Source organism: Triturus cristatus, chromosome 2_2 (assembly GCF_964204655.1).
Source record: "Triturus cristatus chromosome 2_2, aTriCri1.1, whole genome shotgun sequence".
NCBI classification, from domain to species: domain Eukaryota; kingdom Metazoa; phylum Chordata; class Amphibia; order Caudata; family Salamandridae; genus Triturus; species Triturus cristatus.
In genome coordinates, this window is record NC_140582.1 from 1,057,322,942 (window position 1) to 1,057,349,268 (window position 26,327).

General features: G+C 45.1%; 1 protein-coding gene across 1 annotated transcript in view; it reads left to right on the forward strand.

Moving 5' to 3' along the window:
• The window catches only part of LOC146863144 (uncharacterized), a 607,219-nt gene that overhangs the window by 482,456 nt on the left and 98,436 nt on the right, over window positions 1-26,327 (forward strand). The window contains exons 5-6 of the mRNA XM_085642558.1: window positions 8,718-8,781; window positions 16,401-16,489. Of these exons, the coding sequence (XP_085498684.1) occupies window positions 8,718-8,781; window positions 16,401-16,489 (153 nt within the window). The remainder of the gene's footprint in view (window positions 1-8,717; window positions 8,782-16,400; window positions 16,490-26,327) is intronic.

A 26,327-nucleotide genomic window follows, 5' to 3' on the forward strand; every position in this document is an offset into this window, starting at 1 on the left:
CTAGTTTCCAGCGTGTCAATAATGCTGCTGCAGGTTGACTCGGTTCTAAGGTGTGGTATCACAATAGCAACTTTTAAATATCCACCTGTAGTAATACTGACTCCAAAATATCGACTGGGAGTATATTATCAATGTTAGTAGATGGGGAGTTAGAGTAGTAAATCTTTACTCCCCTTTGCTCGCTTGACTTCACAATATTGTTGAGATCTATATTGTTTCAAGTCATTATTTTTATACTCAATATTGTGACATATAACCCCTTCTGAATGAGACAGGAGGACTTGAGTGGGATTCTGGTGGGTCAAGGGAGTCTGTGCCTTTCTCTTTATTGAATTTCTCTGGGGGGAGCTAGATGTTTTAAAAGCAATCATTTTAAAATGGGGTTCTAATATTTTATGTTTACCGAATGTGCACTGAAAAACGTGGGAATTTTGATACTGGGAATGCGGGAACTTTGTTGCTGAAAGAGCAGGAATTTTTGGAAAGTGTTTAATTGGGCTGATATTCTGTTTGGGGTGGTTTAGTCTCACTTTTTGAGGGCTTCTTTGTGCTGGGGGTCTGAAGGTCGGACTGCTGGCTAGGAGGAGGGCGTTTTGGCACATGTAGCAATGCTATCCTTAGTCGGGCGCGTTCTAGTGTTTCACAGGCTAATTGGAGGAGGCTCGGTTCTTGGTTTATAAAATCATGGCGCAGTGTGGACGCTCTGCTGGCACCCCAAAGGCGTGGCCTAAGGCAATCCCGTCTGTGGCCATCGCCAGCCATTATGTTGGTTGTACAGAAGAGGTTCGGCCTCGATGGACATACTCCCCAGAGCAGCCTGTAGGTATGAGAGGGATGGGGGAATTTGCTGGGGTGTAGCCCTATATTGGTAGGTGCCACTGGCCCCATTTCATGTGGCAAGTGTTAGGCACGGCCTCTTCCCCCTGAACTATTCGAGCATTAATAGTGCAGTCCACAAACGGGGTCAGAGGAAAATGAGGGCAGCATTGGTAAATGTCCGTTCTTTGCACATACATGCTTTAGATATATATGATCTGTTAAAGGAGGAGACCCTAAATATACTTTTTAGGACTGAAACTTGGATGAAGGAGGAAGCTTGTCCCGATTCGCACTTTGCTATCCCGGAGGCTTATGTATGTGTGCATGAAGACAGAGTGGGAAGAAAAGGAGGTGAAGTGGCAATGGTCTTGAAAAAGGCATATGAGTGTAAGACCTTCAAACCAGAGGGGATAAAAGGTGCTGAAACTTTGGGCTTTAGCTTAGCCATTGATGAACAGCAATGTCTGTCTGAGACGTTAGTCTATCACCCCACCCCACCCCTCCCTCTCCCCCCAACCCCCCTCTCTCCTCCCCCCACAATGACATGAGCATTTAGACGCCGACAAAGCCCATTATAAATTGGCCCTGAAGACTTAACATAGTAAACTTAAGAGGACTCGCAGCACCTTCTATACGCATTGTATCAGTGAGGCTGAGAATGATGGGAGGGAGATTATCAAAATTATAACTCAATGTACTAATCCTAAAGTTACGTCCCCTCAGTTGGACCCTAGTCAGTCACTTTGCTCTAGATTGACGTTTTTTAGGAGCAAATCGTTAAAATTAAGATAAACCTGTTGGGGGGAATAATGATGATATTTAGGGAGAAAGGGATCGGTGAGATACAGAGGGTCGAATACTACTTTCAACATTGGCAACGTTTGTAACGCCAACTCTGGAGGACGTGAAGACCTCTTTTAAAAAATGTGTTTTATTGCATGTCAGGGTCACCAATGGATCCCATACCCCCTCACATATTGAAGTCTATTTCAGACATTGCTTAGATGTATCAAGAGCTGTTTCCTATCTCCCTCCACTCAAGGGACATACCTGATGATTGGAAAAAGGCTAGGGTGATTCCTTGGTTAAGAAACGCCAGTGCTGACCCTGAATCCTTAGCTAATTTTAGGCCAGTCTCAAACTTGCCAGTAGCCTCAAAGGTGCTGGAGAAGTTGGTAAATCAACAACTCACCACCTTTCTAATGGACAACAACGTATTTCCAGCCTCGTAATCTGGGTTTAGAGCACGCCATAGCACCAAGACCACACTATGTGAAGTATCCAAGTCCATTAAGCTCTTTCTAGACACAGGACTCAACGTAGCTCTGGTGCTGCTAGACCAGTCCCAGGCTTTTCAACATTTACATGTCTCCGTTGGCATTTTAGTGGAATCCTTTATTATCAAGATCATCTCATATGCTGATGATACTCAGCTGCTACTCATGTATGATGGAGATCCTGTGAATGTAAGGGATACGTTTGCTAGTTGCCTGGCAGCACTGCTACATTGGCTGAAGTCTAACCGAAGTCTTATTGTTTGGACGGGATCCTGTCCCGGGCTGATGTGGAGCTTGGTCAGATAAAGTCCTCTCCACCCCCTCCAAAGTTGGTAGCCAGAAAACTGGGTGTGTTGTTTGATGACCAGCTTTCATTTAGAGCACAGGTGTCCGCAGTGGTGAAATCATGTTTCTGGATATTCTGCATGTTGAAGACATTTCTTCACCTACCCTATGAGGACCAAGCGACAGCGGTCAGGTCATTGATTTTATCCAGGCTGGTCTACACCAATCCTATACCTTGGTCTCCCGGATTATTTGATCCAGCGGCTACAGGTCATGCAGAACATGGCAGTCCGTCTATTATTTAAAATCCTGAAATTTGTCTGTGTCCTCTTATCTGGATAACATTCACTGGCTGCCAGTCCATCGGCGTATTAAGTAAAAAGCTCTGAAGCTAACTCATCAAGCCCTCCAATATAGGGACTCAAGGTATCTAAATGAACGCATTGTGGCATACTGCCCTGAGAGGCTCCTATGCTCCAGTTCTGCGGGCCTTATTGTGATTCCTTGCTTTTAGAAACAGCAGAGAGGAGGCTTCTCTTTCACTGTGAAAGTAGAAATCTTCTTGAGCAAGCTCCCTGAATATCTGCGACTTATATCTAAGGAAGGTAAATTTAAAAAGGAACTGAAAACATTTTTATTAGACTGTAGCGGTGAACTGGGCAGACAAACTGTTATACCTGCTGCTCAGCCAGTTGTACTGGGGTATGGAATGTTGCTGTGTGGTGATGCTGTGGAATGTTGGATGAGTGAGAGAGTCAGTTGGCGAATGTTCTGAGCATAAACATCTGACATAATCTACCCGGGACATCATTGTAATACAACATTTTAATGGCCACGATTATTTGAGGAGGAACCTATGTGTGTTAAGTGAAGAGATGAAGAACCTGTGGAAACAAAATCTTCAAGAGACTAAGACTAGAGCCTAAAGAAACTACATAAGAACGAACTTTAATGAAACTATGAGTACCTAGTGCATCATGTAGTTGTGCAGCCCTGAGTCCCACAATAGACCTCAAGATCGGTTGGCCCCAACCAGGGCGTGCTTGAACTACTTACACCAGCGTACAGTGGAATGGAGTCTGTCTGCGAAAAAGAAAGCACTACTAGCAACGTATTATCTGAGAAGACAGAACATAGCAGCACTTGGAGACGTCTGGGAACATCTTAAATGCGACTAAGAGTTTCAAAGCATTGGTACACATGCAAGATGCGTACCATCTGGCGCGCAGGAGGAGGCGGTGAACGGGGAGTAGAAGGGGAGGAGTAGCGAGCACTGGAAACAAGGGTGTGGCTAGGCGCGAGGGAAAGCCATGGTTCTCTAGTGGAGGTTGGGCACCCATGTCTGATTTATGGCAGGGAGGGAGCACATTAGGAGCGAGGAGAAAGACAGGAGGCACACTGACATGGGGTGGGGAGGGAGGGGGGAGGGCCCGTATGGGCTGGAAGCTTATTCTCCCAGATATGGGCGGGTAACTCTGTGTGTGCAATACATTCTTTGACCGGGGAGGAAGCGGGGTTTGTATTGAGTTGTTGCTATGAAAACAATAAAAAATGTTTCAACAAACACATGCAAGATGCGTACAACAAAAAATTTCAAGGAAACGAGTTTTATAGCCAGCTGTGAATGGTGCTGGTGATACCGGCTACGAATTTGTGGGGTGATAATGCTGTTCCACCACGTGGTCTTGCACCACGGGACCCCGCACTATAAAAGAGCAAGGAATGGGACATTGACACCTCCTTCAGGTGAAGTTTTAACAACAAACTTTGGCTGTAATGTCAACTATTTCAGTGATCAACCGTGGCACCATGAATAGGAAGGCACTCGCTTCATCGTTTATTTGCTTGCGAGCCTGGTACTTTGTAGCTAGCGCGAGTCCTGTCAGTGGAACCTCGAGGGATGGTGAGGAGCCCTGGAACATAACGCTGGGCAGCATGTACGTGGCTGGAGCCACCCGGCGCGCTTCTCGTGTGCATATGCTGCCATCTGGTCAGCTGTTGGTGTTCTCGGAAATGTGTTGCGCTCGTCAATCGCGCTTTTGTCGAGTGATACTCTCCTTTAGCGGGGCGGTGGTGGCTTGCGTGTAAAAACTTCAGCTTGCTCCCTCAGTGTTACCGTGGAGATCAGTGAGGGTTGCACGTCAGTATGTTCTTCAAGATTTTATGGTGAGAGGTGTCTTCACTGTTCATTGAGGAGTACTTATGCTGAAACATTTGGAAGTACTTATGCTGAAACATTTTTTACACTGTCAAAGCGACTAGTTCCTCAAGCATGTTTACCATTTACATTAGATGTTCAATTTCAGTGAGGCAGTGACTTGACTTGGGGGTATTTGGGCGGAGCGACATTCTCGCTTTTAGGAGAATCGCTGCTGCCCTCTTTTGGAGGAGTAACCACTCTACTCCAGGGTTACTGTCGGAGCGCAGCCTGGAAAACCCTGGCAAACCCCTAGACTATGTCTATGCTAGCCAAAGTTTATGCAACATCTATACTTCAAATTGAAAGAGTTTTGAGTAAAAGAAGAAATGAGAATCTCATGGACGTTGTGCGTATGGGTATGGTGTATCGGATAAGAGTGTCTTTTGTGTTCTAATGTGTTCAAATTGACATTGGGGTTTTGTGCCCTACCTTCTTTTTGAGGGTTTTCTAGAGTGGGTGTGTGACTGTGCTGTGTGTTTGGGCTGGTGTTGTTGAAGTGGATACGTTTCTTTCTTATTATGGTTAGATTTAGAGTGTATAGGTGTCTGTGAACACTGACTATACGGAGATTAAGAGTGTGAACGGCAAGGTTTAAGCCAAATGACTTGTGGTTGAAGTTTGTTGTTCGACCGTACCTATGGGGTAAAGGTGAAGGGCAGAGTTCAAGCCATATTATGTGAGATTGGAGTGTTGTTCCACCCTTACATTGGGTTAGGGCAGTGTGTATGCCAAGGTGTTTCACCTTTCCCGATGTTTTTGTAATTTGCTATGGGCGGTTCTCTACTGCGCCTCCGGTGGCTGATTCCCTGCATGCTGTCTTCTATGTCAGCCTGGCCAGCTGGCATGTTGTGGCATTAGGGGTTTGGTAGAGGATTTGCGGTGTAGTAGTGTATGTTGTCTTATGGTTAGAAGGGGAGAAGTTGTGTGTATTCTTATTATATGTCTATCTTTATTTTCTTTATTTGCTTTGGTAACATGCATGGTCCTTTGCAATTAATATGTAATGACAAGTTGCCTATTCATTTATGCATTGTGTGCAGTGTTTTCCACCTGTTATTTTCATGTACCTTTATTTTCTTTATTTACTTTGGTAACATGCATGGTCCTTTGCTATTAATATGTTATGACACGTTGCTTATTCAGTTATGCATCTTGTGTGCAATGTTTTCTACCTGTTATTTCCATGCACCTTTATTGCATCTTGTTTGCTATAGTGTAAACATGCATGCAAGATTTTCTAATGTTGTTCTTTGTAAAGAAGGGAGATGTTATACCTGCTGCTCAGCCAGTGTGACTGGGGTGTGGAATGTTGGTGTGTGGTGATGCTGTGGAATGTTGGATGAGTGAGAGTCAGTTGGAGAATGGACTGGGCAGCAGGAAGGCTGTTCCTGGTGGGGCTCTTCATACCATCTACTTAAATAAACATCTTACATTATCTACCCTGGACTACTGTACATCATTGTAATACAATACAAACCCTCTGTACTATTTACTTTGGCAGTACTAGAAGCGCCAGGACACACTTATAAGTAGCCGTGCGCTATAGCAATACCCAATACCCTCCCTCATTCAATATGACTGCTGCCGTGCCAGTGACCAGATCCAAGTTACTGCTGGAAACTGGTCATCGAATAGTGCCGGACTGGGTACCAAAACCAGCCCTGGCAAAGTGCTTGGTCGGTCGTCGTCCCCCCCCCCCCCCCCACGGGCTTGGGGGTGCCGCCGAGCTCTTTGTCAGCGCCGGTTTTCGGCCGATTTTGTTACGGCCCTGTAACAAAAACGGCCCGAGGGGCCCAAAACCGGCCCCCACCCATGCGGCGCACCAGGGGATTGCCCGGTGCCCGCTACGGCCAGTCCGGCCCTGTCATCGAATCTGGACTGCGTCACGATTGCCATTTTTGTAACAGAAAAGTAAGAATGCTCAGATTAGAACCTAAAATAACACTAGCTTTGTACTTAGCTGAAATATGTCATCAAACTGGGGAGAGGATGTGGCCTAACGGCTATGGCGTTTACCCTCAAATCTGGAGAACCAGGTGCGCGTCTCAGCAAAGACGTGCAACATCCTGTGATTCTGGGCAAATCACTCAATCTCCCCGTGCCTAACAAACAGGAATGTGTCCTTGTGTAACACAACTGGTGCTCGTGTAAAGCGCTTTGATACCTTCAGGTCAAGTTTGCGCTTTGTAAAACTCCGTAAAAAAAAAAGAAATCCTGTGTATAGTGTGTGCCAAGTTTGATAACCCATCCGACAATGGTATAGGAAAATGATGTTGCTGACCAATCAGTAGGCCTTTTGAGAAGGGAGAGAGCTATAGTCTGATTGCTTCTCTTGTTTTTGCTTAGTTAGTCAGTGTCCCGCCAACAATTCTATAAGTTTAAGGTCTCAGCGTTGGCTGTTTTAGGCAATTGTTTTAGGCCTTATATAAATGCTGTCTTCGCCTACCCTCCCAAGAATCCCCCACCTCAACCCCTACCGCCACCCCCCATACCCCACACCCAACCAAACATCAGCTGTTCCCCATCAGGTTGTGCCAGGATGTAATGTGACCATTATTAGAACCAGGTCGACATTGATCTTGATACAGCCAGTTAGTAAATATGGATGTTTTTTCTTGATGGAGGTAAAGGAAACGATAGAAGGATATTAATAGAGTCCAACACCTGGATGAGGGTACAGAACAGTATAAAAGAAGGTAATCAGTAAAGAGATCTGCATCAGTATGATGGTAGAGGAAAGCATAAAAGAAGGGTATTAATAAGGAGATCTGGATTGGGCTAGATAAGCATAAAAGGGGATTGATAAAGGTAGCTACATCTAGATGAGGGTGTAGGGCATAAGAGGGCATTAATAAAGAGACTCGGCATCTGGATGAAGGAAGAGGGAAATATTGCATAGACTGTGTAGTTCGTCTGTTTGAGCCAGGGGTGTAACACAGGCCCCTGGAGTGCAACCCTTCTGGGCCCCCCAAAGCCTTCAGAGGGGCCCCATTCCAATCAAAGCCAATGTATATCTGTGTGACATGGGAGACTCGGACTCCTCCCCTGAAGAATGTGAAGAAGGGCCCCGTCATTTTACATTACTCCACTGGTTTGAGCCACATTTGCGTTTGAAGTAGATTATACAGCTCAGTTCTTTCTTAAAAAGCTCAGTTCTTTCTTAAAAAGGCTATCTACACAAAGGCATGTCCCAGATAGTGCGTACTTAAATCAGAATATTGTGTGTTTAAGTCATAAATGTTTCTTTCTATTTAATCTCAAGTCTTGCTTTCCATTTTACTAGGCGCATTAAGCATCACTGCATCCTACTATGTCTCTAAACTCCTCATGATTGCATCCTGGAGCAAACAGAAGCACCTTTTTTTTTTCTTTTTTTTTGTAGTATAGTACTTTTTTTGGATTTTGTGTTTTTTGCTACCCGGGTCTGGCAACCCAAGAATAAAACATCCTATTGGTAACTCCATTCCCTTCGCCATCGAGCGAAAGATGGTGGCAAAGAAAATAGTGTTGGAATCGTGCAAAAAACTGTTTTACGTTGACTCAAAATCCCTTTAAATGAGGGAATAAGGTCATTGAAGAACTCAAGTTCCACCTGCCTGACCACACAAAATCCTAGTCCTCAGACAGGTCTCATACTATCATAGAAGAGCTGCTCGTTTAGAGCTACAAAATGTATCATGGAGAAGAGGGGTGGATTACATGCTATGCACCAAGATTTGTGTTCACCATGTAGTTTACTTTGTTGTCCTTTTTGTGCTGCATTGGGTTGGTGCGCAAAATTTGTCTCTGCTGGAAACCACAGGCATATTTTTTTTGTATGAAAACCTATTAGAAGTTGCCATTTAAAGTTGGACGTACTACTGTTTTAGAGTCAAATTCGTTAAACAGTGGTGCTTTGGGGATGCAACTCGTAATTTTCAGGTCAATGTTCGCCTCTTTCCACAAGTTGCATTTTGGTAGGAAACCACTCCTAATTCGATATTTAGGTTATGAGTTAAACTAGGTTGATTGAAAATCGAAAAATACGTTTGTTTACATTTTTGTCTGGAAAACCAGTATTCGGTGAAAATGAGTATTCTTGAATCTTCATAACCTGTATGTGTTTCACTGATTAGGCCTGTCTGTGTTTTTTACAGGATATTATACCTCTGAACAAAATTCTACGACCTGCCTACCCTGCCAAGAAGGATCATTTTGCAAGTAAGAGAACAAGTTCTTTTGCACTTTTTGGAAAGTTGTAGATGCTCATTCACAAAAGTCTCGACTATCCCAGGTCAACGCACGAGTAGATCACTCAAAGCAAGTTTTTTCTTTGAATAATGAGATTTGCACTCCTTTTTATTCAATTTTTAAATCAGAAGTACAAGTCACAGAACGCAGACAATTCTTGTTCCGGGTGAGCAACTCGCAATGCGAAGTGGGAAAACTGAGAGCTCTGCATTCGAGCCACCGGGCAGGACTGTTTTCTCATTTAGAAAGTCTCCTACATTTTGATCACCCCAACCAACGAAAGTAAGGAAATCCCATTTGAGCGAATGGCGATTGTTTTGCAAAAAAATGCATCTACACAATGCATTGTGTAATGACTATATTGTCGCGAGAGTGGGACCGAGGTATCGGCCCGGAAGAACATACTGACATTGTAGCACCCTCTGGCCAGGCGTGGCTATAGGATATAAATAAAGGGGGAAAAGACTGCTTGGGTCTTTCCCCATACCAGAGTACCCCAGTGCGTGGTGTCCTCATTATTTCACAAGTGGGCCGCATGACATCCCAATGCAGCCAACATCACACTGGCGACGAGGGTGGTAACCACCATCTGCTCCGATCAGTGCACGTGTGGTCCTACCGTTGGCGCAGGGATCGCTGCGTGGTGTGCCTGCCAGTAGCTGCAGTGCCGTCCGTTACGAATCGTGGAGCCGACTGCCTATGCTGGAGCGGCCGCGCCATCTCCCCGCCCGGAGCAGTTCATCTACAGTGGAGCGGGAGAACACAACCGCTCAAGAGCCCGTCCAGCAAGGCGTCTCCTCCCCAGACGTCACACGGCCCAGCGCGAGTAAGCGCCCTGCCATGAACCAGCCAGAGCAGTCCCAGCAGGCCAACGCCTAAAGGCATAACTGCGCAGGTACACGTGGGAGCCCGGGGAGAGAAGCATGCGTCACTGACACGCGGGAGGGAGTCCAGCAGCGACAGTGCCAGCAGGCCACACAACCCCCAAAAGCTGTCCAGGCCTGGCCACGTGAGGGAGTATTAAAAACAATAAGACCCAGCAAAGAGGAAAAACTAATAAAAAATCTAAATCAATCTAGACTATCAATCAGCTGGAAATCTAAATTAACAGAAATAGGAGTAGGATACTCCCACCATCGGGCACAAGTGTACCCTACACCCACAAAAAGGACACCATAACGCACTGTCCTAATCAAGCCAGATCTCACAGTGCCAACAACAATCAACAGGCATGACTGACAACCCGGCACCAGCAGGCCCACACCAAGTGCCACTAGAAGGGCAAACCCCCGTCGCACCAGCTGCGCAACACACCCAAGATAGCGCGCTGCCACTGTTTATCGAGCTCACCGACCCTGCCACCGCTCCCCCTCGATGGGAGATATGGATTAGCCGCCTGAACAACAATTTTATCGCAACAAGGGAAGCAGTCAACACCATCAAGAGGTCGCTGCAACTGCACTTTGCAGGGGAAGAAATATACAAACTCTTCGCACACCTGCCTAACTCGAGAGCCACCAACGACTAATACCCGTAGGTCAGAGCTCTGGATACACACTTCGACCTGCAACTTAATCCAGACTACGAGCGGTTCACTCTACGAAAAGCCCGCCAGACGGAAGGAGAGTCCGTGGACTCGTTCCACGCATGCCTGAGGGAGCTAGTCAGCACATGTATGGTGGATGACCAAGCCAAAGAAGTGAGAACGGAGGTAAAACAAGGGTGCCAAAACAAAAACCTTAGGAGCCTCATCCTCTGCCAGCCAGGGATCTCGCTGGAGGATATCCTTGTCATGGTGTGATCCCAAGACCTGTCAGATGCCAGGGCAACAGCGATGGAACTCGCCATCACACAGCAGCCAGAGAGGCTCACCTTGGTGAAAATAGAGCAAGCAGATGCAATTCGGACACAAGGAAGAGGAGGCGGCAGAGTATTACCGCTGGCGAAAGCAACATCTGTGCCAAGTGTGGATACTGTGGATGGGAAGAACACCCTCTGGAGGAGTGCCCTGCACAGGGACGAACCTGCTCCAAATGCGGAACCCTCAATCATTTTGCCACGGCATGCAGAGGAGAGCCCAGAAACAAGAGGTGCCCGGGGTAGGAGGCCACCATCCAAGTCCGTGAGGCAACTGTCCCTAGAAGATTACGAAACCCCGAAGACAAATAGTGTCAAAACGACAACACCACCACCTTGAGGACTCGTCCACTGAAGATGAAGGGGAATGCTTCCTCATATCATTCGTCAGTGACTTAAAACACAGGAGGCACCCCCAACCCACGTGGAAATAGAGATAGCAGGATCCCGCGTCACAGCCTTGATAGACACCGGGGCGTCTGTCAACATCGTGTGCACTCAACAATATAAACAGCTACATCCACACCCTCAGATAGCTCCGACCAGTGTTAAAATCTTCATATATGGAAGCCAAACGCCATTGCCCCTGAAAGGGAAGATGACAGTGAAAGTGAAAGCGGAGAACCATGAAATCACAACCACATTCCACGTGGTCGACCGAGAGGCTGATATCCTGGTAGGGAGCCACACCGCAGAAGACCTCGGCCTAGTCACCTTCGCCAGGGCAGTCAGAGCCCTCCAAAGGGATGAGATATTTGAACTATTTCCACACCTCTCCACGGGGCTGGGGTGCATGAAGAGACTGCCCGTTAAGCTCCATATTGACCAATCGGTCAAACCAGTGTCACTCCGTCACCGGCGGATACCGTTCCACCTTCGACACCTCGTCGAACAAGAACTAAGTGACCACGAACAACAAGGAGTAATTGAAAAAGTCACTGGTCCGACACCCTGGGTTTCACCTATGGTGATCGCAGAGAAACCAAAACAACCAGGCAAATTACGATTGTGTATCGAAAAGCGCCTGCCCTACCCGGCGACCAAAATAGTGAGACACATAATGTCTACAATGGATGATAGTATAGCCAACCTTAATAGATTCCGTTGGTTCTCCAAGATAGACCTTAACGCAGAATACCATCAGCTAAGGTTAGCGAAGGAGAGCCTTTACATAATGACTTTCTCGACGCACATTGGGCTGCACCGTTACAACGGCTCAGCTTCGGCATATCGTCTGCCGCGGAAATCTTCCAAGAAGCAGTCCGAGAGACTCCGTTGGGCTTACAAGGGATACTAAACATCAGTGATGACATCTTGATTCTCTCCCCATCAATCGAAGAACACCGCAAGCACCTCAAGGCAGCCTTACAGCGGCTGGCAGATCTCTCCACAAGGACAAGTGTTCATTTATCCAAAACTCCATCGAGTTCTTTGGATACGTCCTTAACCAAGTAGGAGTCCAAGTGGATCCACGGAAATCACACGCCATACAACAAGCACTAGCACCAACGAACGTGTCTGAGGTACTCAGCTTCCTAGGGATGGCCACGTATTGTGAACGCTTCATCCCCAATCTAGCCACGATATCGGAACCCCTCTGGGCTCCGACCAAGAAGGATGTTGCAAGGAAGCTTTACTTAGAAACACCACAATGGCATACTTCGATGCCACAAAAAGCACTTAACTACTCGTGGATGCAAGTCTGGTAGTATTGGGAGCAATGATCACGCAGGAGGTGGAACCAGGCAAGTGGGCACCCCTCGCCTTTGCAAGCAAGGCCCTCACACCCACAGAAACACAATACTCCCAAATCAAGAGGGAAGAGTTAGCAATAATATGGGCCTGTAGTCATTTCCACCTCTACATCAGCGGCCACCCATTAAGCGTAGTCACAGACCACCAACCACTTGTCAAACTATTTAAAGGCACAGCCCCACATACTCCACCATGAATCGAAAGTTGGGCAATTCAGCTGCAACACTTTCAGAGTTAGTGTACTGTCCCGGAGCCAAGAACACTGCGGACTTCCTATCCCAGCACCTGCCAAATCCTAAAGAAGACGGGATCGACAACAATGAAAGGACGGAAGAATACAGGATTCGGTCTTGACAAATGTGGTGGGGTTCCCTACTCCAAGGATCATGAGAGAACGTCTTACCTGATGCTAACATCTAGCATGAGCCAGACGAAGAACGCCTGGGAAAATTGTGGAAAGTGCGGGATGACTTGAGCACGACAGCCGAAGGTCTAGTGCTAAGGTGGTCTCGGATCGTGATCCCTAAAAGCCTTCAAGAAAGAGTGACAACCCTTGCACACAAAGGCCACCAAGGGACCGTCCAGATGAAATTGCGAATAAGAGAGAATCTGGTTCCCGGCGATGGAAGAGGCGGTCAACAACTTGGTGCGGAACTGCCACTCCTACCAAATTACCAGCAGTCCAGAAACCCCAGCACTGATCACCACTGAGGAGCCTGCAGCCGCCCCCTAGTCCTAAGTCAGCCTCGACTTTGGTAGTTTCCCTGACGGGAGAGTGGCTTCTGTACTCCTCGACAGCTACTCCAAATACCAGATAGTAGAAGTGTTTGACTCCACTGCATACACCAAGGTTGCGCCAATACCAGAGAAAGTCTTCGCTTTATTTGGACTGCATCAAGAACTAAGGACCGGCAACGCCCCCCCACTCCCCCCCCCCTTCCAAGGAGGAGAATTCAGAGACCTGCTCGCATCTCTAGTCATACGACACCGGCGCATCACCCCTCAATGGCCACAAGCCAAACGCAAAGTGGAAAGGTTCATGCGCACATTAAACAAAACCCTTCGAATAGCAGTGGCCGAGCAAACCAACCCAGAAGCGGCACTACATCGATTCCTCAGAGTATAGTAGTACCCCCCACTGCACGACTCCAAGATCTCCATGGTCCCAATGCTTGCTGGACATAGACGAAACACTATTCCTGTATCTGACCAATGGACCCGACACCCTATCATTCTGCCAACGCCCAAGCCCGAAGGACCCAAGCCAATGAGCAAGAGGTGAAGAGCCACACCTTGGCCCTTTGTGCCGCATAGTCTGGTGCTAGTTCGAAACCGCAGGGTATTATGGAAATTCAGGACCCCTACGAACCAGGGACCTAGACCGTAGTACGAATAAATGGAACAACAATCACTGCCAAACGTGGAGAAGTGATAACCAGGAATGTATCATGGTTCCAGAGAGTGGACCGACAGAGCCAGGGTCCGCCAGATTTGAACAACACCGAAACTGGTAGAGAGTGGCCGTAGGAAAGCTCACAGCCAATCTCGGGAAGGTCACACTTAGCCAATCCCCCAAACCATCCTGCACCCCAACCCGCAGGGGACGAAGAGCTGGATGTCAGCCCTGAGCCAGATCCAACCACTCAGAGGGCAAGCGGAAGATCCAGTTCCCAACAATACAACTTAAGGCCAAACCCCTTGCTTAGCCCAGCCGAAGACTGAAAGACTTTGTTAAATTTTGTTGAAACAGTTTTGATACCAATTTGGGGAGGGATGTAATGACTAAAATATATAATGTCGCAAGCGTGGGACTGAGGTGTCGGGCCCGAAAGAACATACTAACATTGTAGCACCCTCTGGCCAAGCGTGGCTAGAGGATATGAATAAAAGGGGAAAAGGCCGCTCAGGGTCTTTCCCCGTACCAGAGTAGCCCAGTGTGTGGTGTCCTCATTATGTCACTGGTAGGCTGCATGACACCCTAAAGCAGCCAACATCATGGTCTCTAAGAAATTAAAATCCTTTATGGGAAGTCTCTGCAGCACTGGCAAAGGAGGCTGCACTGGAAGTCAATTGAAATGTTTTTGTCGTGTGGGTTCTTCTGTTAACAAAAGCTTTCCAAGCTGGTGTGTGAACAAAAACATTATAAGCTGGTGTTGGAGCACTTGTGTTTAGGAACAAGAAACAGGTAGGCTGGACGAATCTTTAGTTATGGCTGCAGTATGATGGTATGCTTTGGCAGAAAATATTTTTGCATGTCAGAAAGGTAAGTAGCATTATATTTTTTTGCTATAGGAGTTTATTTTGTTGTATGGTTCTTCGAACAATGTGTACATTTAAATATAGGGTGTGCAATTTAGCCATGTCTATTATTGTTTGAGTGAATTAAAAGGAGCTTCCAGTGTACAGAAAAATCAGTATTACACCCCTAAGAGTCACAAACAATAAGCGTTACTGAGTGTTGCTTTGTTAGATGTCTGCTTGGGTTTTGAGACCTATAGTGACCTCAGATGGTCCCTATATCGTTGACCCAAAGTATTTCAGAGGTCCATTGATTAGTATGGTTTCTATAAAGCAGGGGATAATGTGAGCACACTCACTCGTCCCACTCCAAGATCATACTAGAGATTTGCCTGGGTTGGGCTAGATACCATTGACTTTGGAAGCATTTGGGGCGGGTGAATCTGTGACGTTCCACGATGCTTTTCTAGCCTAAGCCCGCAAACCTCCTCAACTTTGCAGTAGTTTCTTTGAAAAGGTGTGTTACGGACATGATCATTTAAGTTAAATACAAACCATTTTGGGGCCAAATCACAAATGCATTTTTTAGCATGTGTAGTAGTACTCCCACCATGCTATTTCATACAATCTTTATGAATTAGCCCTAAAACATCTAACATGGCATTATTCAGGCAATATTCATATATAGGTAGTACAAGGAATGTGCTCTATTAGAGCTTTTACTAATAGGGGGTTGGGCATATAGGGGCAAAACACAAAGGTTTTTATGAGTATGTTAAGTAGTACTCCTGTAACACAGGATTGGGACCATTCATGGCTGGCTTTAGGGCTGTGCCGACGGAGCAGCCACACCTGTGCACTGTGTTTAAAAATAACATTTTGGTTTACAAGCCCTTGCTGCTGCGTTCCTTGTATGTCCTGCCGTTTTCAGGCAACAATAAAAATGTCAAGATAACTCTGGTGATTGATGTTCCTGCTGGAGAGAGATCAAAGCCTTGTCTAGTGGCAGTTTTGACGCATAATAAAGTAGCACAGAGGATTAATGTGCCTGCTGCAAAGAATGTGTGCCATGCAGATCACAGAACTGAGTGTGCGTGAACTACGAGTAGCCGCTTAAAAAATTGAAATACATGTTAGAAAAGGGCTATGGAGAGATTAGGGGCTCTGTTGGAGGGTGGTAGTGAGGGAATTCGTGGAGAAGGTCATGGACGCCAACAAATGCAGTCGCACCAGGCGCCACCAGCTCTAAAGCCAGCCCTGGTACCAGTACACAACTGCTGTCAATCAATACAAAAAATAAGCCTACCGAAAACACATCTGCAAAAGACTCGAGGGCCGCTCTTATAAAGAAAGCAATGGCAAAATTAAAACAAAAGGTTTAGGCGCTTCGTGCTACCACCGGGCAGAAAGTGGAAAGACTTCATGGTCATGCAGGCATTAACTGTTTCAAGGCAGTTTTTTATTGTTATTTGATTAAATCGGTGCCAAACTGTTTCTATTTCGGAAGATTAAAACCATTATAGCCTTTTCACAGCTTGAAATAAGATGGCCACGAACTAACAAGGCAAAATTTAACAAAACTTCTCTTTCAGTGTACTGCAAATGCGTTTAAGTAGATCAGTGAGATTTTGTGTTTGCACTGAGAATAATAATGAAATACTTTTTTGCTGTATATCTAAAGTAGGCAGTGTGGTATTTTAAATGCATACTTACCTGGGGATTGTGTTTCCTTCTTGCAGTACAGACGGCTGTAGTATATGCACATCGTGTCCACCTGGTGAGGAAGCCTTGACTGAAGGAACTGTTATTTGTACATCTTGCCCGCCAGGTAAATGCATTTGAGGATCATAAGATCAGAGGTCTCAGTAATAGTGGTCACAGAACAATTTTGTCAATTCACCAAAATCCTAAGGATATTTGAAGCGACAACACAGCCAGGCTGAATACTCATTTGGCATCAGTGGAAATTACATCACATGACCTTTAGCATGACAAAATTGACCTAACTTATATTGTATTAGGGCAAACCTGCACCGCTTAGTCTTCTACGGTTTGACACAAGTCATCTGTGTGTGAAAATGCCTTCAAACCATCAGTATACTTCAGCAGCTTAAGAAAAATGAAAGCCTTCACTGCGGTAAGAATTTGCTTGGATGTGTTTCAACACCCTGGTGTGTTTAGGGGTTGTGGATTGTAAACAGTTAGGCAATGATATAGGTGAGCTTTCGGAAATTGCCTCAGATCCAAGATGGCTGCCTGTCTAGCAGCTCCAGCACAGTTACATACACTAGTATCCAGAGCATGAGGTGGTAGAGATCGTCTTTGGAAGGCGGTGTCTCTGCTCAGGTGACCTGCAGACTCGTACCATAGCAGCAGTCCTGCATTGACTGCAAGTGTTGAGGCTCCCTGCCTTCCAAAACAGCTACTTCATCAACAGTTCGTCCTTTTCCCTAGGTTTTAACTTGATAGGCTGCGACAATACAGATGATAGACCGCTTTCCCTTATAGAACAAGATTCTAGAGTGGAGGAATTTCCATAGGGCTGAGACAGACCTGGTGCCTAGAAGCAGAGGTAGTGTTGAATCTGGGGAGGCAGGCCACGCTGTCAGTATAAGGTCACTGTTGTCCCTCAGCTGTGTGATGCTGAGCTGTTTTCTCTCTGGTGATGGCTTTCACAATTTTATAATGATGCCTCCTGGAAAAAGTAAGTAGAAGCTGACAAAATAGAGGAACCACTTCTTTGCCATAAAGCGCCTAACAACCAGAGAAGCGAGAGGCAGTAACAATGGGTCACCAGAGAACAGTGGGGCGCTCTTATACAGGGTGAATGAATAAACATGTTGATCCTGAAGGAAAGGCCGAGCTCTATGAAGTGTACTGGAGGAAAAATGTTTGCACTTAGAGGAACATTTGAGGAGTTAAAAGGATGTACATCTGAGATAGATCAAGATGTGTAGAGACTGGTTGAACACAAGTAGGAAAATAGCTGCATAGAATCATGAGATGGAGCTTGTTGAACTCAAAGGTTTGAGGATTATACAGTTCCATTGACTGTGGAGCTTTTAGAAAATGAGGGTAAGGCGGTGAGGAACAAACAACCCTCAGAGAAACAGTACTAGAAGAAGAAACTGAGATCTCAAAGTCGTTCATGAGGATATCTCTCTATCTCTCTAAGGCGCCTCAGACACTGTTAAGGCATGGTCACAGTGTTGGTGGAGCTGACTGATGTGGTTCAGCAAGAAGCAGTGACAAATACTTTGAGAAAGAAAGGGAATTTATTTGTGAAGAATTTGAAGATCCACATATTTCATTACCAAAGCCATGTCATATTGATGCACTGGGAGCAACTAGAGAGACCTTAAATGAGCTATTTATCCTGGATATCGAGGTGCCGGTGTGATTACCGGTCCAATTTAGAATCCAAAACCAACAAAATTAATCCATTTCCATGAATCTAGAAGTGGCACAGGACTATCTGAAGTTGAAAAGGGAAAATGGATACTAAGCCAAGATAAGAGATCATTAATGGTTGAAGAGCAGAGTTGGGAGCATAATGTCAGGAATATTGTAGTTTGCTTAAATCAGTAGTTTTTTCCCACCTATCTGACCACTGTTCTTTTCTGCTTAACCAAAGCAGTTTTCTGAGACGATGGTGACGTCCAATGGGTTTTGTTGTTTGAGAGACTATTTGGCAAATCTATTTCTGAGAATTCTTACTGCTGTCTATCCATACAGAGCTGATGAGTAAGTGATGGTGCAAACACTTTCGGAGTGACAGCAAGAGTACCAGGCCTGGTTTCATTATGCCCCCTGCCTCCTCCTGAGAGTCCGTGGCACAGAAGTAAGAGGGAGGACATGTCAATATGAACACACACAATAGCTTATAGTAGTATGATATGCTGCCGCAGCTGGTGCATGGAATGAATACCTTTGAGAGAATGAGTGCCTGGGTGCACTGTGATTTTCATTTGTGGTGGGTTCATACCCTGGGAGCTGAGGTTTGTGTAATGAGGAAAAGGGAAAAAGCATATTGGGGGAAGAGCGCATTTGAAAAGCCCACCAGAATCTGTTGGTAAGACTGAAAAAAGAAACCCTGCATTGCGCCATAACACAGAGCCCATTGCAAAGCAAACGCAAATGGCAGTAATCACATGGTACAAAGGTGTAAGCGTACGTACCATGCCACACAACCTCGAACTGGGTGTAACAACTAGACCCGGTTGAGCAACCAATGCATGCACAGCGACAGGTGGCATCCAGTGCACTGAAAGGCCTTCGGAATAGTGACATTTTTCAAAGGCTGCAGGAGGAAGCGCGAAGTACGGCGCTGCAACATTCCTGAAATCACCCTTGGATTTGACATGGTGAAGGAGAATATTGCCACCAGGTGGACTGCATGGATCAAAATAGTCTATGCTTTCATAGGTGCACTAGAGGAAGCAGACAATCTGAAAATAATTCAATACTTTAAGAACATTGCTGGTGATAGAGGAAATGAAGTGATAAAGAAAAAATCACCAGCTGATGCTGTATCATACCGTCAAGTCAAGGAAGCATTAGAAGCTAAGTTCAATCCGATGCTGAATGTAGACTATGAAGGGTACATTTTCAATCAAGGACACCAGCAAGCTAGTGAAACGATGGATGAGTTTCTTGAAAGACTTGATGTGCTTATCAAACACTGCTAGTTTAGTGAATTTAATGAGGAAGAAGCAATATGCCTCTGTTATTGATGGTTGTCTTTCAGACTCTTTTAGAAGACGCATGTTGAGAGAGACTCTGAGTTTAGAGAAAGTGCTAATGGCTGCAAGGGCAGAGGAAAGAGCAGATCAACTGATATGGAAGCTGAAGCTGGAACAGTTGAAGATTAATCCGTGTTGGCCATGAAAAGCTAGCACAAACACAAGGTAGATGTATGCAAGTTGACACCTCCAAAGAAGAAAAAGCTGCGCTGCCGATGTGGGTTTTCATTTCCCCATGAAGGCAAATGTCCAGCCATAGGACAAATGTGCAAAGGTTGTGGTAAAGAAAATCACTTCTTAGCAGTTTGCAAAGCGTAAGAAAAACTAACTACGTCACAGCGATAAGAGAAAATGGACGCCAGAAGGTTCCAAAAGCATTCTCGCTACGCCCACAAAGCCAAAAAGCAACATCAGTTATGACAATAAGAAACCAGGCTATGTCGATCGTAGTCCAGTTCATTCTACATAGGCTCGCAACATCATTAGGGAGCGCCAGTGAAGAAAATGGATGTGCATTGGTGGCCTCGACCAATGAACGACAGGCACATGTAGGCTTGGCTGTGTGCAAAGATCAACAAAAGACTAACATGGACCACCTCACGAAACATTTGGACATTGCCCAATGATTACAATAAATGTCAAAGGTTGCTCCTTTATCATACATAGTGGTGCGTCAATTAACATCATGCTAGTCAAAGTTCAACAGCCTATCTCCTGTGCCATGCCTCAATCTGTCAAATAACAAAAGTATACATGTGAGCTGCTCCTAAACCGTTGCAGAGCCAAGGGTCATTCATAGCGACAATGAAGCTTAAGGCCGTATCAGTGCAAGCACCAATTCACGTTCTTCCAGATACTTTGTCCAGTACATGCCTACTCAGTTTTGCCACCGCTGCCGACATGGGTCTGATATCTCTCAATTACAACCTCCACAGTCAATCTGAAGTTGTGGGTCAGTTCTGTTATGATCTCTTGGCCTAGGCAGGCTCAAAAAAATGAAAGTGCGACTTTACATCAATGATAACATTCACCCTGTTGCATAGCAGCACTGCAAAGTCACTTTCCACTTGCATGAAACTGTTGAGAAAGAACTAAAAAAGCTGTAAAAGCATCTCATCATTGAGCGCTCCACTGGTCCTACACCATGGGTCTCGCCCATAGAAGTGGTGCCTAGAAAGCAGAGTGGCGGTGCAGTGCACATTTATGTTGATATGCACCAGGCCAACAAAGCAATCGAAAGAGGAAGGCATCCTGGTCCACACATAGTGGACATGATCATGCCACTGAACGGTGCCAAAGTCTTCTCTCTTCTTGACCTAAACAAGAGATACCACCTACTCAAGTTGGAAGAAAACTGCAGGTACATCACTACTTTTTTGACGCATGTTGGTTTATTTAGATACAAAAGGTTGAGTTTTGGAATGTTGTCCGCTACTGAAATATTTTAGGATGTCGAATAATCAACCTGTCATGTATGCCTTTATTACAGTGATGAGATACTAGTATTTGGGGCAACGCAAAAGGAGCATGACAAGGCTCTTAAGCAAGTGTTATCAAAAAAGGGGGGGAAAAAAGAGGTTTAGAGGTTAGGTTCACCCTCCATCTGTGTACATAGATATTAAATAACCTGAACGTTCAGGTTAAAAGAACCTAACCTAGGGGTGTCAGAAGGACAATTGGTTCCCGAAGAACACCCAAAAAAAGGAGAAAGAAAGGGGCAGAACTCTTCCTTTCTTGAGTCCCCTCACTCACCAGGGTTTCCCCACGGTGACATGCTTCATCATTGGGGTCCTCTCAGTCCTCTACGGGCTGAGGCGTGCTGCGACTTGCGGATTACGTAGGAGCACTCAAAACAAATTATGTGTGGTGCAAGTGTAGTGATATGGAGTGGGACAAAATGAATTAAAATAATCAACTAGTGGGCCAAATATATTTTATTCTTGCTCCTAGCTAATTGGTTAAAAAAGGGGGGGTAATACGCTAAAATAACCTACTTATAATGGGTAAGTGTACTTAGCATATGGTCAACTAGTTTCGAGCTTCCCCAGCTCTTCTTCAGGACTACACTGGGACCAGCCCAGTGCAAATACCACTCCTAGTAGACCTAATTCCCGTGAAAAAACAAGTGAAAAACGCTGCGGCTAATAAGCATGCGTTATGGACAATACATACGTAAGTATACGCCTGGCAATGTCTGTAGGGTATAAAAATACAAAAGTTAAAGGGAAAAAGATAATATGCAATGTGAATAAAATCAATAGCGATTACACTATACACCAGTGTTGGAACACTCATTTTCTCTTGGTTCTTATTGTGCCACTGTGTTATTATCCATGAAAATACATCCTTCATGCAGGCGTTTTGCTATAATGTGAATAAAAGGTGTCTATGAATGCACACAGTGCACATACAACAAAACATGCGTCTGACACAACAAAAAACACACATAAGACTAACATATGCACAACAATACATACATCTTAAGAAGCAATACTATGCCTCATGGTCATCGGAGGGGGTGTGGAGATCTCGTACACCTAAAGAGATAGTACAAGTAGTCGTTAAGAGAGTGGAGCACCGTCTTGTTAGCAGACCTTGGGCGGAAAAGAAAAAATGCGATCTCCGTTAGCTTGGGGGAGAAGTTTTAGTCTTCCCCCGGGGGCGTTTCCACTTACTTGTACGTTGAAGACCACACTCTGGCACACCTACTAGAGACCAACCTCGCGGACCTCATACTGTGTGGTTCCGGGCGAGGTGCTTGTTATCTACGAGTATTATGGTGAAAAGTAAGAAAGGACTTCCCGGCGGAGGTCCTTTGCGGGGCGGCCATGTTGGCAAAGGAAGATGTAGTTCTTCGGTTAAAGTGCGAAATCATAAAAACCTAATCAAATTATTACTCACTCCAGGGGATGGCGAAGTAGCAGTCATTATAAAGTATATAAGTTGGCCCTAAGTACTGGGTATCCAAACATTACTTGTAAAAAAAAACGTTGTTCGAGATAAATTCCGCCATGATGGAACAGGGAGAGTGCGAATGCCTGTTCCTGTGAAGGATACAGGGAGGTGATCTCGTAGCACGCCTCTCCTGTGAGATAGTGTCAGATACCCTCAAAATAATTATAAAGTATATAAGTTGGCCCTGAGTACTGGGTGTCCAACCATTACTTATTAAAAAATCGTTGTTGAGACCTGTACGCCTGCGCCACCCATTACCTGAGGGTCACTACCCTTGTGGTAACTGTAGCGTGTGTCACCTCACCAGTGCAACAAAAACTGTCACCTACAATAATGGTGCTACATGGAACCTTCGATCGTTCACCAATTGCAACACCACAGGGGTCATATACCTTATCACCTGCGTGTGCAATCTCCATTATGTGGGGATGACCACAAGAAAAGTGAACACCAGAATGATTGAACACCGAAGCAATTTTAGGTGTAAACATAGTATCACTAAAATGACCACGCATTTCCTACAACAACAACACACACCCAATGACTTCAGCTGGGTCATTCTTGAACATGTTGACAACCACTCCAACATCGAAAGAAAATTGCACGAAAAAGAACAACGTTGGGTTTTCAAACTACGATCGGACGACAATGGTCTTAACGATGATATACCATGGGGCCATTTCACTTCTAACTAAGGCTTCATCTATTTTTGCAGTCAACTACTGAATCATGTAACTTTATTGAAAAGATTATTGTGGCTATCTCTCCCTGAATTATAACTATATATAATTTTTCATACCAGCCTATTTTTGTTTCAAGGGTATATGACACTATCTCACAGGAGAGGCGTATCACTTGATCACCACCCTGTATTTTTCACACTACTAGTGTGATTAGGAACAGGCATTCCCTCTCACCCTGTTTTATCATGACCGAGTTTTCTTAACAACGATTTTGTCTCAACAACGATTTTTTAATAAGTAATGGTTGGACACCCAGTACTCAGGGCCAACTTATATACTTTATGATTATTTTGATGGTATCTGACACTATCTCACAGGAGAGGCGTGCTACGAGATCACCTCCCTGTATCCTTCACAGGAACAGGCATTCGCACTCTCCCTGTTCCATCATGGCGGAATTTATCTCTAACAACGTTTTTTTTTACAAGTAATGTTTGGATACCCAGTACTTAGGGCCAACTTATATACTTTATAATGACGGCTACTTCGCCATCCCCTGGAGTGAGTAATAATTTGATTAGGTTTTTATGATTTCGCACATTTACCGAAGAACTACATCTTCCTTTGCCAACATGGCCGCCCCGCAAAGGACCTCCGCCGGGAAGTCCTTTCTTACTTTTCACCATAATACTCGTAGATAACAAGCACCTCGCCCGGAACCACACAGTATGCGGTCCGCGAGGTTGGTCTCTAGTAGGTGTGCCAGAGTGTGGTCTTCAACGTACAAGTAAGTGGAAACGCCCCCGGGGGAAGACTAAAACTTCTCCCCCAAGCTAACGGAGATCGCATTTTTTCTTTTCCGCCCAAGGTCTGCTAACAAGACGGTGCTCCACTCTCTTAACGACTACTTGTACTATCTCTTTAGGTGTACGAGATCTCCACACCCCCTCCGTTGACCATGAGGCATAGTATTGCTTCTTAAGATGTATGTATTGTTGTGCATATGTTAGTCTTATGTGTGTTTTTTGTTGTGTCAGACGCATGTTTTGTTGTATGTGCACTGTGTGCATTCATAGACACCTTTTATTCACATTATAGCAAAACGCCTGCATGAAGGATGTATTTTCATGGATAATAAAACAGTGGCACAATAAGAACCAGGAGAAAATGAGTGTTCCAACACTGGTGTATAGTGTAATCGCTATTGATTTTATTCACATTGCATATTATCTTTTTCCCTTTAACTTTTGTATTTTTATACCCTACAGACATTGCCAGGCGTATACTTACGTATGTATTGTCCATAACGCATGCTTATTAGCCGCAGCGTTTTTCACTTGTTTTTTCACCGGAATTAGGTCTACTAGGAGTGGTATTTGCACTGGGCTGGGCCCAGTGTAGTCCTGAAGAAGAGCTGGGGAAGCTCGAAACTAGTTGACCATATGCTAAGTACACTTACCCATTATAAGTAGGTTATTTTAGCGTATTACCCCCCCTTTTTTAACCAATTAGCTAGGAGCAAGAATAAAATATATTTGGCCCACTAGTTGATTATTTTAATTCATTTTGTCCCACTCCATATCACTACACTTGCACCACACATGATTTGTTTTGAGTGCTCCTACGTAATCCGCAAGTCGCAGCACGCCTCAGCCCGTAGAGGACTGAGAGGACCCCAATGATGAAGCATGTCACCATGGGGAAACCCTGGTGAGTGAGGGGACTCAAGAAAGGAAGAGTTCTGCCCCTTTCTTTCTCCTTTTTTTGGGTGTTCTTCGGGAACCAATTGTCCTTCTGACACCCCCAGGTTAGGTTCTTTTAACCTGAACGTTCAGGTTATTTATTATCTATCTTCTTACGCAAGTGTGCCAGTTACTTGCTGATAAAGGGCTCACTCTGAATGCAGCAAAGTGTGAATTTCACAACACCAAATTCAAGGTCTTTTAGGACATATTCTCTGATGTGGGAATAACTCCAGACCTGTGTTACTATACTGAAAATGTTTCACTACCATTACAGACCACCAGGCGCTGCTCACTATGTTTGGAAACCTGAAAGGCAAGATGCCTCCTGGCATTGAGAGGTGTGGTTCGCAACTGCAAGTGTGGCAGTTAACTGGTGATGCAGGTCTCTCTCTGAATGCAGCAATGTGTGTTTTACAAGGCCAAACTCAAATTCATTGAGCACATATTATCTGAGGGGGGAATGACTCCTGACCCAGATAAAGTGCAAGCACTATCCGCTGCCTGCCCCCCACAAGATGTCACTATGCTGCAATCCTTCTTGCACATTGCAGTTATTGCTCAAGGTACATTTGTGACTTTGCCACTGTGAGTGCCCCATTAAGAGACTTGACAAAATGAGATGCTCCTTTCCAGTTGTCTGCTGAATGTTATCAAAGCTTCAAAAGAATACAACATGCAATTGAAAATACAACCAAGATGGCCTATATTGACCCCCAAGTTACATACTGAGATCAGTCAATGCGAGCTTGGTGAGGCTGGGGGCAATCCATTCTCAACATAATGGTCATCTGAATGCTCAGAGACACATTGTGGCCTATGCCAGTCTAAACCTGTCTGACCCATAAAGTGCCAGAGAAGGAGAGTCTGGCTGTAGTGTGGGCCTGCAAACATTTACATGTGTTTCTATACTGAAAACGTTTCACTATCGTTACTGGCCACCAGGCGCTGCTCACTATTTTGCCCCCTCGCAATGAGAGGTGTGGTCTGCAACTGCAAGAATATGACTATGCATTGTACACTAGCCGGGTACAATTCAGAACCCTGCTGATTACTTTTCACAAGTAGCGTTACAGTGGCACAGTTTGACATCCAAAACGGCTGAGGAGTACATTAATTTCATTGTGAGGTCAAGCTCGGCAGCAGTCCTATCCATCGAACAGATTGCTGCTACTAATGCTGATAAGAACATGCTTATCCTGAAAGACATCATTTCAACTCAATGGTGGAAGAGGCATGCTTGACCTTTTGCTGATTAAGTTGAATTTAAACTAGGCTGTTGGGGAGCTTGACGGATTTGGGAATTATTCGTGATTTGATATATGGATGTAAAGATGTTATTTGTTAACTAAAACAACAAAAACAAAGTAAAAAAAAAAAATGAAGTTGAATTTAAAAAAATGTACAGGATGAACTGTCCATTACCAAGAAAGGTATTGTATTGAGAGGCTCAAAAATCATCATACCTGAGAGCCTAAGACAGCAAGTTATTGACCCAGCCCATGAAGGAGATCGTGGCATTGTAACCACCAAAAGAGCCCTAA